Consider the following 18,379-nt stretch of genomic DNA (forward strand, 5'->3'; position numbering starts at 1 on the left):
CCTGTTTCCTTCACGATTGGATTTCCAATAGAGCCTCTACTGAACGAATATAGTGAAGTTCTGTACGTGTAAAATGTTATTTATTAGTATATTACAGCACTTTAGTCAGTCTTACACACAGAAAACATGAAAAACATAAAATATTCAAAATACCATGTTAGTTTAAACATCCAATTTTCTCACTATTACATTTACAAAATTTTAGTCTCTTCATATAATTTTTTTTTTCGTGTGTTCTCGTGTTTTTGCACAAATTCTCATCAATTATAATTTTTTTCATATTTCTCTTTATTTCTTACCTGGTTCAATTCAATCCAGATTTTAATAAAAATTTATCTTAAAAAGATGTAAATAAAATAGTATTAAAATTGTACGAAAATAAAATAAAACAAAATGACACAAATTTGTCCAACCACACACTTATAATATCAGACGCTTAATTATCTTCCTTAATGGCAGACATTTGAAATAAGAATTTTTCATCATGCGCAAACAAAGCTTCTCTGACATTACAAAACTCGTGTTTTCGCATAAAGCGTGAGGAAAATTATAAATTAAATTACGCAGGTAGTACGTATATAATGTATAGCATAATTTTAATAAAATAGTTACAATAATAAAGAATACAAAAAGAGAGATGATACAAAAAATAATGCAGTCAATTATAAAAAATATAGATACATATGTAACGGCGAAAAACCATTTAATGTCGAATTATCTACAAGTTCGTTATATAATACAAGTATGCTCTTTATATTTCTAAAGTAAAATTCTGGTCGCTTCATTTTAATTGCGCATAAAATGCGCGATGGACGAAAATAATAAACTTGGCGCAGTGTAAGGATCTTTTGGAAATATACTTTAGAAGCTGTACCTCACAAGAGCAACGTCAGACGTCGCCGCGTGGGCGACTCGAATAAGTCACAAACACGTCGACGATAGATGGAATTTAGGGCTGGGAAGGGTTCAAAAGAAGGGGATCAGTCTTGCGTATGTCCACCACGTAGACCCCATTGCCAGGGTGTATACGGCGTACGTGGGCGCGCACGTTTGACGGATGCTTCGTCCTATAGGCGCAGTAGGGGCAATTGTACCTCGGCGGCTGACCGCACTCGATCCTCCAGTGGTACTGAAGATTGTGCTTCATGCTGAACACGCTGTTGCAATTGCCGCAGGGATACGATCTCGCGTTTTGATTGCGCGACGAGCCCATGACGTCCCTGTTCGCGACCGACCGATTATAGTCTTTCCGCCACGTGCGCGTCGACGCCAACTCGAAGGCTGCAAAAAAAAAGGTACAGAACGTCTTCGTCGTTCATAGAACCCGTAACGATCGTCGCTAAAATCTCTATTCTGACTTAATATCCGTGTCATTTTCCGAGAGAGAGAGAGAGAGAGAGAGAGAGAGGGAGAAAGAAAGAAAAAAAGAAAGTGAGAGAGGGAGGGACATTAGAACAGTCTTCTCTTGCGAGCAATTGGCAAAAACAAAACGTTAACTCTCTTGTTAGGTCACGAATCGTGCGATCAGTAGCCAACGACACAGGCATGAGGTGAATCTTCCGCGGGAGGGAAGACATGTCACAGACATGACGAGGGGGCGGGGGGGGAGGACAACATTCTCAGGACTACCGTGGCTCGATAGAGGACGACGTATCCTTTCATTCCGGCGGAAATCCACGCCGACGTGTCTCGTTGGAGATTCACGCGACCGGCGTCGACTCGCCGTGCTGCTGCCAGCTGAGGATGTCGACGACGTAGACCTCGCGGTCGGGGTGCTTCCTGCGCACGTGGGCCCGCACGTTGGACGTGTGCTTGGTACGGAAGGGACAGTACGGGCAGTTGAACCGCGGCGACTGACCGCACGCGAACTTGAGATGATGCTGGAGATTGTAGCGCCAATTGAAGGATCCGCCGCATCTCGGGCAGTAATACACCTGTTTGCAGCAGGCCTGCCGTGCGGGACGCTGGGCCTTATGGACCGATCGATTCGCGCCGGACTTGCGTCGGGCGCTCCTCTGCGAGTACTTGCCTTCTGAAAAATGCAGATGTCCTACTGATTAGCCGCGTTAATCGCCAATTAGCACCTAGCAACGTGAATGGACGATGTATCGTTACAGGAGGATAGTTCCGCGGACGAAGGCATGGGGATTTACTAGGTGGACAGCGAGAGTGTCGATGAGTTAGCTGATGTTTAAAAAAGTAACCACTGAAAATGTTGCCTAAAAGATCGTTTGAAATCCATCGAGCGTACCTTAATTCAACTGCAAAGTAAAGTCGATACAAACTACTAATTTTACGAATGCATATAATCGCCTACATTTATTGTAGCACAATAAATAAGAAAAAATACAAAAAGATGGTACAAAATAACGCAGTAGATTATAAACGATTTATATACAACGTTGCGAAATCAGACTATCAAATTATATCTACAAAGTTTTCTGCATATAAATATAATAATATGTAAATGTATTTATATATATGTATGTGATATTGTATATATGAATAAATATATAAATGCGCTTGTATGTAATCGATCGATTTACACAAGAATATTGCTTCTTTTCGTCAATACATTAAAAATGATAGAACGTGAAATTCTCTTCGCAATTTCGTTACATGGAAGACAACGAAGAGCAAGTCTCGTTATGTCGACTATTTATACTTATATTTATATTGTACAGAAGAATATATGTCGAAACTTCATATACAGTCTAATAACGCGATTACATATCTCAAAAATATATACGTACATTCGACTAGAATTGTCACTTCTGTTCGAATTTGTTGCTTAAAATTACGAGAACGGAATCTTTTCCCAATAAAAAAAAATTACAAAGTATTCTCTCGATTCTCTGTACTTCGTCCTTATAATAATTAAATTAAATTTTTAAATTCTTTTACGGCAAATGAATTTCAAATTCGCTAAAAAAATTAAAAAAAAAAGACTAAATAAAAATTATTTTAATCATCAATTACTGCTTTGCTTCATTTTTCATAAATAAGATAATAAAGTATAGCAATATCGTGTAATAATTTCAATATTTGTAGAAAAAGAAACAGAAAACAAAACAATAAAAATGAATTTTTTATTATAACAAGGATGGAAGATGGTGACGCGTTTCTTCAGGACTGTAGGCGAGAAAACAAAAATAGAGTTCCTTCTTGTTAAAAAAACAAGAAAAAAGTGGCACAATGCCTACGTTAAACAGTCTTGATTTATATTACGATCCTACTTTGCACACGTCGATGGCATATACTTTATTGCCGGGATGCTTCCTGCGCACGTGCGCACGCACGTTCGACACGTGCTTCGTGCGGTAAGCGCAGTAAGGACAATTGAATCGCGGCGACTGGCCGCACTCGAATTTCGAGTGATAGTAAAGATTATTCTTGTGACTGAAGACACTCGGGCACCTAGGACAGGGGAACTTCGGCCTCTCGACAAGGAAATTGCCGTCGACGGCGACTGGGCGATACGTCGGCTGTTCCTCTGTCATGACGGGCACGAATTCATGCCCGTAGATCGCTGGCAGAATACGGTCTGAAACAGAAGCGAGAGGAACGTCACGTCAGAAATCGTTGCCGATTTGTGAGAACCTCGACGCGATTCGGTAATCCGCGCTGGACTCTGCAAAACTGCCGAGGCGCCGAGGCCGAGCTTGAGATCGGAAAGTCTTCAAACAGCGCTTTGTTTCGCGTAAAAGACTAGCAATCATATCAATTCATTTTTTTTTTTATTAATACAAATTATTAATATAAATAGTAATAAATCGTCATTATTAAAAAAGATGATTTAATTTTGGAATCTGCAAACACACATTCGACGCTTTCCAATCTCATTCGTTCATACGTACGTAAGTCGTTAAGGTAAATATGTATATGTGCAAAATTAAAATGTAATACAGAAGATTTTTGGATAGGAAGGAATAGATATTAAAATTTAATAATAACGTTTTATTTGATACACACAGAACACTTACAGTCTACGCATGTGCGTAAAATGCAAACAACGTTTCTTTAAACGAATTAGTCATGATCTTTATGAGCGCACAGTAAAGCATAAGTAATAGTCTCAATCTAAACATCAATTAACCTAAAGCTCCCTTTTTATCAAATTCGCAACAGATAATATAATCGTTGAATGTTGAACACAGATAATATATCTTAATTCAATTAATACTGAACTATCACAAATAATTTGGTTCGTAAACTTATATAAAATTTGAGATATGTGCATAAATCTCAACAAGATTTAAGCTACGCGTGTAATTAAAGGCAGACTTCGTGAACTTAATTATCGCCTTATAATAACATATTTCTTATTAAATAATAATTTATAATCTTCAAAAATAATGGCATTTTACGTGTATAGTACTGAAAAATAAATTCTTAACTAATATTTTTAAATATAAATATAAATACTATTAATTATATTTTTAATTATATATTCTTTAACATAAATAAATTATTAATAATACTGCAATGATATTAAGGATATTTGCATTTAAAAAATTCTATGTCGAACAATACTTTCTCGCACGAAAATTATCATGTAGATAGTAAAATTTGTTAAAACTTCTGGGACGAGATTACGATAACTTCGGCCCCTCGAATTGTTAGTAATTTTTAATGGCATTTTTTACCAAAAATTACTAGAAAAATATTTAAAAAAAAACTTCCGAAGGCCACCCTCATCCACCCCCGCCTACATATGTACTGTCTATACACACACACACACTCGAAGTATTATTTAAAAATTTATATTATTTATTTTTAACTTTAAACACTGTATATCTCGAAAACTACCGTACTTAGCCGCGTAAGACCTATATCATTTTTTGTTCAGCGTAAAAAATATTACCAAAAACCATCGTCAAATCAATGGGCCGAAATTATCCTAATCGTGCCAAACTTCCGCATATAATCGAAAGTTTATTTCAATTAGTCCCACAGCTAATAACAGTAATCGTCGTGTAGAATTGGTTAGTAACAATTCGCTATTTTTCCTAATAACAGAGATATTTTCTTTTTACAAATATCTGTGTGTAAATCGTCGCGATTAATGGCTAAAACTGCGTAACGAGAAACACAGTATTTGGCACTGATCCTCCGTCATACACCGTCCTTAAATAGCGCAAGTCATTTCACGCGAGACACGGAAAATGTACACACACAGACACACACACACATACACAGCCACAACTATCTTCCGTCCTCGCAGGTCAATTCTTCAGGTCGACTAATCGGAGTCAAGTACGCGAAATGAGAATAGTCAACGCGGACAGATGCCCAAGATGCTCTGTGTCCCTGAAAACAAAAACAGATACATCCGTGTTCATACGGTATAGTCTGCTCTGGCGCGCATCCTAGGGAAACGTTTACGGTATTCTTCGTGCAATCGCGAACAATACCACACCAAAAATACACAAAATAGTAAGATCTTCGGGGGATCTCTACCGTTCTTCCTAGCTGCGGTGCTACGACGAGAAGAAGATCTTCGCACGATGTTCGACATTTCACGGTGCCGTCCGGCGTCTTTGGTCTTCTCGAATCGTCGTTCTTCAGGGCGAAGAACGGCGGCGATCTTCCGGATGGACGACGCCTGGTCTCAAGGATTGCGTTGATGCAGCGTGCACAGGTCGACCGCGTACACGTCCCGACCGGGATGGCACTTTCGCACGTGTCGGCGGGCGTTCGAAATATGCTTGGCGCAGTAGCCGCAATACGGGCATTTAAATCGCGGCTCCTGGCCGCACTCGTATTTCTGATGATAAGTCAGACCGCCCTTGCGGCTGAAGACGCTGGTGCAATTCGCGCAGGGGAACTTTCCGTTCAGCATCCTCGCGCTCACGTCCACGTCGATTGTCCGCGCCGCCGTCATCGACGCCGTCGTTACCGTCGACGACGGGTACGATTGGAGAACGTAGCTCTGCGTAGCGGGCGGTATCGCGGCAAACATACAGTAATTGAAGCCTGAAACACAAAAAAGACGCGCCGTTCGCGTCAAAGCTTCTCGTATCGCCATACGACATGTCCGAGATAGAGAGAGAGATAAAGAGAGAAAGAGAGACGATAGCGGAGCGGGGAAAGTAGGATCAATGATCAATTCGTGCGCATCAAACCTTTATCAGTTGTAAAATTTGTTGGAACGGTGATAAGCGATGGTACTGTCATCATGCGTTGAGAAATTATCGATGATCGGACGGAGGGGGAAACGCGATCGGGGGTGCTATCTCTTCCGTTGGAGAAGTAATGAGAGCGAGCGATAATATTCAAAATAACATATACTTCACTGTGGCTTTATTCTGAAAAAATGATGAATGGGCACATACTAACGTTAGCAAAACTAAGAAGAAACACATGAAAATTAACAGGACAAATAAATAATGTGAATTATTCTGTATCAGATTTAGCTTTCCCTCAGCTAGTTTTTAGATAGCTTAGTTACATATTTCGAGGAATCTTGCGATGCGGAGAGCAGAATTTCTCGATATCTTCGATGGTGGTCGTTAGAGACGCGGTGCGCGGATCACGTTGACTTCGTAGCCGGAGTGCTTTCGGGGTACGTGGGCGCGTATGTTGGACGATTTCTTCGAGACGTATTCGCAGTAGGGACAGCCGAATCGAGGCAGCTGTCCGCATTCGAACTTCATGTGCGAATAGAGGTTGTTCTTCCGGCTGAAGATGCTCGAGCACTTCGGGCAAGGGTACTTGCACCGGGGCTGAATCTTCGAGCTGGATGGCATCTTGAAGCCACCCAGGTGTACCAAGTGTACATCTGCAAGAAAACGTTCGAACTTGTCAGAGTTCGCAAGGAGGAGAAGAGATCGCCGTCAATCGGTAGCGCAATAACGGAGCAAGATAAATAGAGACACAGAGAGTGAAAAGAAAGTCACAGCCATCAATCACGAAGTATTCCGGTAACGTAAGTCGCGCCGACAGGCTTGATATCCAAGTTGAATAAATCTTCTCATGGCGCGCAATAAAATCCACAGATACTCGCAGATACACACACGTACACCCTCACACAAGTAAATGCAATTAAATTCGAAATCACACTCTATTTGACTACAATTATCAAAAATGTATGGTACACAGAGAAAAATAATACATGCTTGATCGAGAACTTAAACGTTATATAAAAGTTAAATTTTTCTTTTTTTAATCAGTGTCCAAGAGTTCAGCAAGTTGATGAAGAGTTGTCTTGGAAACATCGTTACGTTGCTCGAACGTTCGAGGTTAAATGTAACTCGCGTTCACGTCGATCACGTACACCTCGCTGCCGGGATGGAGCCCGCGAATGTGCGCGCGTACGTTCGAGGTCTTCTTCGAGCAGTAGAGACAGTGCGGACACTTGAACCTCGGCAACTGGCCGCATTCGTACTTGAGGTGCTTCTGCAGATTGTTCTTCCGGTTGAATACGCTGTTGCAATTCGGGCAGGGAAACTTGACTTCGTGCCGCAGCGCGTACAACCCGGACGCGTCTTGGCCGAGGAACGGCCGGTCGAAGGGAAAGATCGTGTCTGCAAAACAAAAGAGACGAATAGTTGACACGCGACGCGTTCTCGGTCACTCAATAAAAGCGAGGGTGTTGGGAAGGAAAATTAGACACGTGGACACGTAGGACAAGTTCCGTGTTAGAGAAGTTGCAGGTTTAACATAAAATCGAAACGCAGAGAAGCCCATTTAAAACATCCCATCTACGAATCGCACTTCGCGATTGTTGGATCACAGTGAAGGAAACTGGTTCAGCCGGGGATCATCTGGCATCGTTCGAAAGCACGATTACGCGATTCGATAGCGGACAACGGCGCTGAAACGGTACCCGAAAAGGAGCGCGCTTCGCGGACGTTTCACTTCTCCTTCAGATCGATCGACCAGACTATCTCGCCGCGATGCCTACGGCGCACGTGCTTGTAAAGATTCGATATCAGTTTCGACCGGTGGTTACAGTAAGGGCACTGGAACCTCGGCGACTGGCCGCACTCGTAGTTCTGGTGTTCCCGCAGGCCCTTCCGCCTCAGGAACACGCTCGTACAGTTCGGACAGGAAAACATCTGAAGGTTCTCGCATGCCCTCCTGGCAGACCTGAAAACTAAAAGCACAAGTCCTTGTTAGAGGGTCATCACGCCCGGGTAACCATCTGACATCGAGAGAGATTGGGCGAGAGAAGCTCGATTTCCAAGCTCCGAACAAAGGTCAACGCGTTACGCATTTATGATCGAGGATATAACGACCGGAGAGAGAACTCAGATTCCTGGATTCAATAGCTTTCGCTGCGGGAAAATTTCGGCCCAAAACGCGCACTGTAGACTGTAGACACTCACCAAAGACCGCTGTGGACAATGACTTTTTGTCAGCACGTCTTCTTTAAAGAATGTATAGAAGTCGTTGAAATGCTGAATTGTTGAAAAAAAAATATATATATATATAAAATAAAAACATTTTAATCGATTCCTATTTTTATTCCATTTTAGTATACCTATAGCTGTAATATTTAACATAAAACATGAAGCATAAGCAATATTTAGTTGCTAAGCCGTCGTCGACAAAATATAATAAGTGCCGAGCGTCTATAGGCGTCTACAGTCCATAATAAACGTTAATTGAGCGTCTATAGACACCAATAGCAATAAAAAAATTAAGTTCGTATAAAAAAAAACCATACGCTATAATAATCGTAAATCTAAATAAAAATTATGAACAATATTCCGTCGAGATATCATAGATGATTTGATCGAGAAATAACGATTTCAAACCATTTGGAGAATCTTCATCCAATTCCGCTACCAGATGAACACGATTAATTAATGAATGACGATCGTAATTTGAATTGATTCGGATAATCAGTGTTGGTGACGTTAAAGCTTGCTCGGGATTTTATGGAACAGAATAAAATATCGTATTTATTGTTGCAACGTTTGACGAACACGTATGTCATATCGAACATTGGACGAGTGTTGGATGGCTTGGACGCAAACGGCGCGATTCTCGTGCCTCCGCCATATATGCCGTCGTATATCAGCCGTCCTCATCGAGACAAAATCACAGTAGAGACACTTGAATCGAGGCGGCTGGCCGTATTGGTATCTCAGGCTGCCATTCGTACCATGCACTTTCGTACAATTCGTGCAGGGAAATCGCGTGCTTCGGTTAGAGCCGCCGTTCGCGTCTGTCGTCAATCCGAAGAGCGCACAGAAACCTGAAAATGAAAGCCAGTGTCAGAAGATCGCGCGTGCGAGACGTTTAAAATTCTCTTTCGTTCCGTTATCGCCGCCTATCCGAGATTTAACGATGGCCGCCAGATTAGAACGAATAAATGCCATAAATACGAACCAACAGAAAATAGAACCATAAAAACCGGTTCGATAACTTACCATTTTCTTCAACTAATTATCGCTGTAAATCGCGCAATTTTATGTTATTTAAGTTTAGTAGATTAATTCTAAATAACAAGCTCGTGTGTATGTAAAAAGAATCAAGGATAACACTGTTATCCTTGATTCTTTTTATATACACACGAGCTTGTTATCTAGAATTTGTCTTACACCCTGGCCTACGATGGGGTATAATGAAAGTCATCGTGTTTCAATGTTAGATCGTATTATTGTTATGGAGAACACTCTTCCACATTTGATTAATTGGTTGATGAAAGCACAGTGTGCAGAAACGTGCATCAACATTGTTAATATATTATTTTTAAATTATAATATTCGTTGTTGCTCGTTATTGGCCGTGTTATCCTTGATTCTTTTTACATACACACGAGCTTGTTATTTAAAATTTATCTTACACCCTGGCCTACAATGGGGTATAATGAAAGTCATCGTTTCAATGTTAGATCGTATTATTGTTATGAAAAACACTCTTCCACATTTGATTAATTGGCTGATGAAAGCAAAGTGTGCAAAAACGTACCAACATTGTTAATATATTATTTTTGAATTATAATATTCGTTGTTGCTCATTATTGGCCGTGTTATCCTTGATTCTTTTTAGTAGATTAAGAATTTAAAAAATTAATTAATAGTTTAAATAACAAACTTAATTCATCGTTCTATACAGTTATCATGTCACAATTTCATCTTCTCCTCGAACTTAAAAATGTCCTCAATTTTAATTACTCGACCAACACAATAATAATAATAATAATATAAACGATAATAGAGATGAAAAAATATATTTTCTAAAATGGACAAATTTTATGCGAACGCATTGCGTTTTATATATTTGCTTTATATCGCAAAGGTACAACTTATTCACATACACAAATATTAAATTGCACACATTCGTTAAATATAATTGTATCGCCCTATATACATGAGTTTCCTCGCAGATATACAACATTTATTGTACAGTTACAGTATTCATTAATCGAGAGATGTCCTGGACGTAGACCGCGTAGCCCTCGTGCTTTCGACGAATGTGCTTTTGTATGTTCGACGATTTTTTCGAAATTAGATCGCAATAAGGGCACTTGAATCGAGGTGGCTGGCCGCATTCGTATCTCAAATGCGTGAGAAGACTTTTCTTCTGTCCGAATGTGCTCGGACAATTAGCGCAGGGATACCTCGGGCTACTTCCCACGTTGTTCCAGTCCCGATAACGATGTCTCATGTTCTGCCTATGTTCTATCCCTAACATCAAAGGCGAGGATACTCTCATCCCTGAAAAGCATCACGTATCAATTAATATCGCGCACCCTTACACGACACGGTTAATAACATACACAATGGAAACAAACCGATTATTGAGAAAAATTTACGCAGCTTGCAAGAAAAACTGTTCTCAATCTTTTAATTTACACCCGCTTATAGTTTTAAGTTCATTATGAGAAAAGCATGTCTTTATAGTTATTAGAAAGTTAAATTCACAAGAATAAAGAAGAGAAGGAACTTCGAGGAAGGAAGTTTTTCAGGAAATATCGTGGGTTGAATATGCGTGTGTACAAAAAGGGAAATTTTATTTCAAACATTTTGCTAACAAATTTTAAAGAGGTATATAAGTATAGACAAATTTTTCTATACATAAATAGCGAAATAAGTATTATACGCAATTGGAACTTTTGATACAATTATTATCGTTGTAAAATTGCGCAATTTTATTTTATTTAATAAATGAATTTAATAATCTAAATATTTATAAATAAATGTCACATGATGAACGATTGCGTGTGATATGTTGTATATTATATAACTCTTCCATGGACCACGAGAAACCAGCTTTCATTCATAGCGTGTGATATAATGGTGCTCTCTCTTCTATTATATTTATAATTTTTAATATAATTTTTCTAAATCTTCAACCAAATTATTCTTCTACGAAAGAATTAAAGCAATCGTGATGGAAAACGTATTATATGTACATATTGCAATCTATTTTCTTAAACAAGTTACCGATGTCAAATGAGTTACGATGTAACATCAAGAATAACATCAAGAAATATAATTATTCTGAATATACAATATATTAACTATTTGAAAAAAACTTAATTCGTATTTAACACACTACTCTTCTCTTTGGTAAAAAAAAATTATCATACAATACAGCTAATTTCTTAAAATGTTACTAACACTCGAGACAGCCATGATGTAGATTCTTCAAATTAACGAAAAATTTATCGTATTAATTGTAAAATTACTATACTCAACTAATGATTCGCAAATGTCAAAATTTTAACTTTTAATTAATTACAATAGTAAAAAAAATGTATTATCACAAATTATCCGTACGAATTTCCAACAAGGTAAAAAAATGTTACGCCGATGTAATTCGATTTCGCAATATATCTTCCTATGGACAGTTCGCGCTGCTATTCTCCAGGTATGTACTCGATATAAAAAGCATATTGCTTCAAAGTTTGTGCAGCAGAGTTTCGTTAACCGCGCGTGGAACTCCTTGTAGAAATCTCCGTGCTCGGTTTCTTCGTCATCAGTCTGCGTTCTTCAGCAGCGTACTCTCGACAGCTGCTTGTAGAGATCGATGATCTGCAATTTCTTGTCTTTGTGCATCCGTCGCACGTGCACGTACATGTTCGACGAGAACTTGGCCTTCTTCGTGCAGTACGGGCACTGGTACCGCGGTTCCTTGCCGCATTGAAACTGGCAATGCGTCTTCATGTCGGACAGCCTTGTGTAACCGCTGTTGCATCTGGGGCAGTGGAACCTCTTCCGCACGATCGAGCCCTGCACGACCACGCTGTCCGGCCAGCGAGTCGTGGCGATACGCGACGCTACGGCGGTTTCCTGACGGTGAGTCGAGTCGACGTAAAGGTACGTGCTCTCCTCCGCGTTCTCCCTCGCGTTCAGGCCGTCCCTTTGGGGTTGATAAGACTCCGCGGTCACGCCGCGACCAGGCATTACCTGGGGGTGTACGTAAGACGACGGGTGCACCTGCCCGTAAAGTGGATCTAGAAAAAGAATGGAAAATTTCGAGCTGCAGTTAGCGAGATCATCACGGATACGAGTCACGACATCGGATAGAGAGAAACATTTCCGTCCATGCTCTTCGATTCATCTACATAATCGAGACTCGTGGGAATCGAGCCTCGTGCGTATCACACTTACACACAGAAATGCGGATTGCTACGAAATTAAACAAAAGTAAAGGATCATCCGTCGTATACTTCTGGAACCCCAATCTGTAAACATCCAGAAATACTATATAAAATAATACATCGGACACACATTAATATTTATCTAGTTTATTTATTATGTACATCTTAAACGTGTGATCAATGATATGTTTTCTGTAATAAATACAGAATAACAGTCAAGCTACATATTTTATTTTTATTCCTAAATTATTTTGTGTATTTATACATGCGTGTCTATCTTTTCGAAAAATTATCTGAATACTTCAAAATTAAGATACTTCATGATAATAAATAAAAAAATATGTAAAATATGAAAATATCACAATACAAGTTAAATTGAGCTTCATTATTCTAACCAACGTTCTCATATCAGAAAACGATCCAGTCATTCTGAAAGTTGGAGAACGTCGTTGGAACCGTCTCATTGAAGCGTCGATTGTTTGCTCAGGTCTATTATATATATCGGTTGATCGCCATGCATGGTGCGCACGTGCGCGTACATGTTTGACGACACCTTCGAACGTTTGCGGCAGTAAGGGCACTCGAATTTCGGCTCTTGACCGCATTGGAACCGCATGTGCTTCTTCATGTCGCCCAGGTACTTGTAACTGTTGCCGCACTTGGGGCACAGATATCGCCGGTGCCCTTCCTCTCGCTGCTGCTGCTGCTTTGTCGCGTTCTCGGGGTACCAATCGGAACCGAAGGTGTTGGAGTCCCCGAAGCCGGTGCTGTCGTAACTCTGTAACGATGGAACATGAAGGCAGCCAAGATGCTGCTCCAACGCGATGGAATAATCAGGATTCTGCTTCTCCTGACACGAAACAACCCCTGGAAAAAGAACGATCCCCACGAGGATAAACCTCGATCAATTAAATCTTGCCCACGGATAATTACGTTACAGATAGGAACAATTACATTATTCGGGTTGCCTTTCAACGCGTGTTTGGTGGTAAGTGTAAGCCTCGTCGTATTTCTTCGGGATCAGTGAGAAAATGAAAGACGACGTTTAACGCTAAATGGGTGCCACATAAGAGCGTATATTGAATTTTTTTCAGTTCAAAATTATAAGTGTATGTACATACATATATAATTATAAATTATAAAGTTATATATACATATGTATAAATGTAATTTATTTGTTATATTATTACAAGAATGATAATTTTACTAATTAGACAATAGAAGTCATAATATTAATTTTAATTAATAGCGGATTTGAATTATTGATCTTGATAATATTTATTTCACACATATTAAGCATTTTAACAAAGAATTAAAGAGAATGATGAGAAAAGAAAACACATTAGTCTGCTAGAAATAAACTCTATATCCTATAATTAACTATTTCATAAAATACATTACATAATATATCTACCTTTGATAAATGCCGGTTTAACTTTTAAAATTTATTGAGACATATCTATATAATGTTAAGCAGAATATAAGCAGAATAACACTCGGCATATTATATAATCCATATCGAATCGTTGAATATCTCAACAAACGATAAACGGCATCTCACCAAGTAAGAAATGGCCAGATGACTTGTTACTTATCATATATTGTAACTTATCGCACATCGTGATTTATAATATACGGGGTCTGTTCAAGAAGTTTCCGAACTTTGTCTTGATAATTTTGGGAGGTTTACTTACAACTTATTCAGCCCTATCTCCTTCGCCTTGGTTGATACATCATTCCCAACGCCAAAATAAAGTGATACAAAAAAGATAAATGTGCACACTATTTATCATTTTTATTAGCAAACAACACCCAGAAACTGAATACAAAATTACAAAAAGATGAGCGCGCGTGTGCACATACACACAAAAACAAAAATGTAAAAATGCACAATAAAAAAGATTATGAGTTGCAGCGAGTCATAACGTGAGTCATGGCGAAAAATTAGTCACAATTAATTTTCAACTATTTCTTTCCAAACGATTTCAAAATTAAGTTAACCACTAACGCATCAATTACGACACATGTGCTTCAAGTAAAATTTACTCATCTATATAATCGTAGAAGATTTAATCATACTCACGGGAAGAATTTCTTATCTCTTTTATTAGAAAAAAAATTTCATTTATTGCAACATTGCATATTTATGACGGACTAAAAAAGTAAATGTAATACATTTCGAAGAAATAAGACAAATTTCACTCCAAATTTGAAACAAAATAAAAATTTATAAATTAAAGCATTTTCCATGAATGAGAAATAAACGAGAAATTCCATGAAGATACAAGTTAATACAACTTTTTTCGCCCGATTATTACATATTATCGGACTGTAATCAACTGTAACCAAAAGAAATACTGAAGTTCAAAATCGTTCCGTTTAACTTAAGGTATAGAGTCCATGCTAGAGTCGTCTATGAAAAGTTCGTCCGGTGATTCTTCTTGCTTTTCGGTTTTACGTGTCGCTGCGTATGATTTGTGGTTCACGCAATGTCTCATCTTATGACGTTCCGGAATGAATGATCCTTGCATGACCTTGCCGCAATCTGGGCACTTCACCGTTTTGTTGCACTCGTGTTTCTGATGGTATCTCAGGTTTTTCAAGTAACTATAATTACGGCCGCATTGCTTGCATTTGAAGTTGGCAGTCTTGTTGGTCTTGGAGTCCGGGTTACACAAGCACGTTGTCATGATGTGATGAACGAGATTGGCGCGACTCTCATAAACGGCATCGCAATACGGGCACTTGTGCTTCTTCCTCAATTTTGCGACGTCTTTCGAGTTGGTCCAAGACGACGGAGAGCTCTCGTTATCGCTGCCGATATTCTCGTTATCGTTATCGGTCTGGCTATCGTTTAAAGAAATAATTTCGAAATGTTTAGAAGGTTTTTCAACAAACATCACTGACTCTTGCGCAGTACTCGTTGAAGGCTTAGAAGGTTCTTCAACAAAGCTCACTGACTCTCGCGCAGTACTCGTTGAAGGCTCAGAAGGTTCTTCGACAAATCTCACTGAATTTTGCGCAGTACTCGTTGAAGGCTCAGAAGGTTCTCCAACAAAGCTCACTGATTCTTGCGCAGTACTCGTTGAAGGCTTAGAAGGTTCTTCGACAAAGCTCACTGAATTTTGCGCAGTACTCGTTAAAGGCTCATCCTTGATATCAATTAAGTCTCTTGAGTCTCGTCTGTTTCTTTTAGATCTATTCCCTCTTAACTCTGGTGACTTTTCTTTTCGCTTCAATATTTTTTCTTTTCCCCATGGCCTTTCTGTCTTCACCGAGGATGCTATTGTCTCTTGCGATGACTCTTTCTCTGTAACACGATGGCGAAGAAATGCTTTAAAATGGAAATAATAATGAAAGTTCTTAATGTATCCGTACCGACGGATTAGTGAAAATTTTGTTCGTTACAGACAATAGGAAATTATAGTAACCAAAGAAAAAAAGGAAAAATAAATAAAAACTAAAGTCGCATGCAAGCCCATTGCAGCCACAAACAGTATACGGGAGAAGGGGGAAGAAGATGCCAATTTGATATGGTTTTTAAGAAGCGTAAAACAGACATGAGAACATTTTATTATCGTACAAACTCATGCGTTTTAATATTATAATCGCATGAGCATTCGGTGTGAAAAATCCAAATTCGGTGTCAAATATAAAAAAGTGAAAACGTCAGCTTAGAAAGTTTCCGTAACTATCGAGAAAAATTGACGTCTTCGCGCCGCCGTTCGCCTATCGGTAATCTTCAATGTCGCTGTGGTTGATTTCGAACAAATAATCTGAAAGCAGAGAAACACGGATCAGCAAAAGTACCATCGTCGCGAGCACAAGATCCGAAAGACAGGGAGGAGCGGATCTGTAAGCGAGGAATTGCCTGCACGCGCGAGATGTCGACGAACAGGACGTTTTTCTTGAGTGCTGAACAAAAATGGGACATCGTCAAGGTGAATTGGATGTTATTACAGAAATCCAGGTATTTGTTTTTAGAGAAAATCAAAAAGAAATGACGTTTTTTTTTTCGTTTTAGAAATATTATAATTTATATACATATTCATCGTAACGTATCATAATAATTCTTTGACTTGGTATTCGGTTGCACTATAAACAATACGCGCCATACGGCAACGCATACTGCACTCCGGCCTATCGATAAAAATATCTCGATGAAAACCTATTTTGAGAAACGTCTCGCGGTAGCCTCATCAAGATATCGGCGCGAGATTCTGAAAGTTCTTTAAGGACAGAGCGTTCCAAAGTTTTCACTCAAAGTTCCTTCACTTTCGTGCCTTCAATTGGTCTATTTAACGCCGAAAAAACGTCAAGTCCGGGCCGCTGTGTGCTGCTTCCTAGAGGGAAGAGATCGCGCGGCTTGTTTCGGAAACTTCTTCCGACCAAAGTCGCGCCACAGCTCGGGGTCACACACGCGTCACGGCGCATTAGCAAAGCTGGAAGTTGCACGGGGCTTTCTGGCGGTGCCTACGCAGGCTGCTGTTGTGGAGAAACGTCTTGCCGCAGACGTTGCACTTCTGCGTGCGGCCGCACTCGTGCCGCACGTGGAAGAGGAGGTGCGACTGCTTGGAGTAGCAGGCGCCGCACTGCGTGCAGGAGAACGGCCTGATCTTCTGCGACTGATGGCAGGTGGACCTCGGGTTCCAGTAGCAGGAGCTCTTCTGATGACTCCTCAGATGGCCGGACTGCGTAAAGCCCTTGCCGCAGTACTTGCAACTATACTTTCTCTTGGTGCCTTCGCCGCGCGTCGAACTATTCGCGCCTAGCTCCAGTTCTGCAACACGATTACCGTTCCGTCAATCGATTGCGTTCGTGCTTAAGCGATTACATACACAAAATTAACGAAGCGATTCTCCTTGACGAAATACGTTTATTTGCGGCTCGTGGGTTACAAAAATAAATTGTTCAATTCAGTTCAATCGTTTGCGGTCGGAAATCTCGTGGTAAATCAATACAATACTCATTCCATCGGCGTTCTTTAACGATGAACAACATAATTCATTATTACTAGCAATTTAAAAAATTATTAAAAATTTACAAAATAAGAAATGTTTAAGTGCAATCATTGTTGCGATGTTTGAAAATTTATACATCGACCGCAAAGGATTAATAGCTTCCTAACAAAAAGCTGTAAGATGTATCTCATGCGTACAAATAAACTAAATGAAAGGCTGGCTCGTCACATCGAAATGAACTGGAAAAATATGCATCGTGCTTGCAACGTTCCCCGTACGATGTCTTTGCAGCGAGAGGAAGAGAAATACAATATATATTCCACTTATCCCACATTGGCTGTTAAAATATCACAGATTAAAGTGCACAGCGTATTAGTGGTGGTATCATTGTTGCGTTTCAAGATGCGAGAATATTTAGTGACATCATTTACATTACGTACAACATGTAAAGGGTAACGGCAGTTCTGAAAAATAAAATAGATATACTTGATTTTCAAACAGGATATTATTATAAAGCGCATGGTAGTTTAGGACGTTCAGGTGAATCGATGAACAGTTTGGTGTTACACCAGTTTATTTTGTATGACAAAATAGAAAAACTAACAGTATAAGCATCGTAGAAAAGAACATAGCGGTGAAAATTGTAGCAGATGTATCAAACGAATAACGAATAAACTATATTTAAGCTATGTTATAAATCTAAAAGAGACAAAAAAAAATTAGTAAACCCATAGAGAAATCTGAAACACTCGCAGTCAATCAAGTATTCATAGTAACATACACAAGTAAAAAAACGTACAAAAAAAATAAATACCGTAGCAAATCTAGTCGTAAAATATGGACTAACAAACATTTTTTT

The 18,379-nt window shown here is 39.4% G+C and overlaps 3 protein-coding genes across 19 annotated transcripts in view; all 3 read right to left on the reverse strand.

The window, feature by feature from the left end:
• Nucleotides 1–686: 686 nt before the first annotated feature.
• Nucleotides 687–2,143, reverse strand: LOC112456530 (myc-associated zinc finger protein-like). The gene is made up of 3 exons (XM_025019154.1): nt 2,093–2,143; nt 1,630–2,032; nt 687–1,281 (listed from the first exon to the last, which is right to left on the reverse strand). The coding sequence occupies exons 1-3, from the start codon at nt 2,141–2,143 to the stop codon at nt 950–952; spliced, it is 786 nt and encodes a 261-aa protein (XP_024874922.1). The 3' UTR covers nt 687–949.
• Nucleotides 2,144–3,112: 969 nt separating this feature from the next.
• LOC112456527 (longitudinals lacking protein, isoforms A/B/D/L-like) overlaps nt 3,113–18,379 on the reverse strand; it is a 51,115-nt gene continuing 35,848 nt past the window's right edge. For 6 of the 17 annotated variants that reach the window (XM_025019126.1, XM_025019130.1, XM_025019125.1 and 3 more), the window contains exon 7: nt 14,330–15,869. In XM_025019126.1, the coding sequence (XP_024874894.1) occupies nt 14,944–15,869 (926 nt within the window). In that variant the 3' untranslated portion in view covers nt 14,330–14,943. Of the gene's footprint in view, nt 3,545–7,231; nt 7,527–7,577; nt 8,099–8,856; nt 9,206–10,167; nt 10,671–11,726; nt 12,413–13,004; nt 13,427–14,329; nt 15,870–16,273; nt 16,336–16,757; nt 17,340–18,379 lie in introns of those variants that run through there. The other 11 variants (XM_025019138.1, XM_025019144.1, XM_025019146.1 and 8 more) reach the window with 11 other exon arrangements.
• Nucleotides 3,943–6,209, reverse strand: LOC112456529 (zinc finger protein 534-like). The gene is made up of 2 exons (XM_025019153.1): nt 6,126–6,209; nt 3,943–5,976 (listed from the first exon to the last, which is right to left on the reverse strand). Exons 1-2 carry the CDS (start codon nt 6,178–6,180, stop codon nt 5,612–5,614), a joined length of 420 nt encoding a protein of 139 aa, XP_024874921.1. The 5' UTR covers nt 6,181–6,209; the 3' UTR covers nt 3,943–5,611.

Source organism: Temnothorax curvispinosus, unplaced genomic scaffold (assembly GCF_003070985.1).
Source record: "Temnothorax curvispinosus isolate PA1 unplaced genomic scaffold, ASM307098v1 QBEX01006933.1, whole genome shotgun sequence".
Lineage (NCBI taxonomy): Eukaryota > Metazoa > Arthropoda > Insecta > Hymenoptera > Formicidae > Temnothorax > Temnothorax curvispinosus.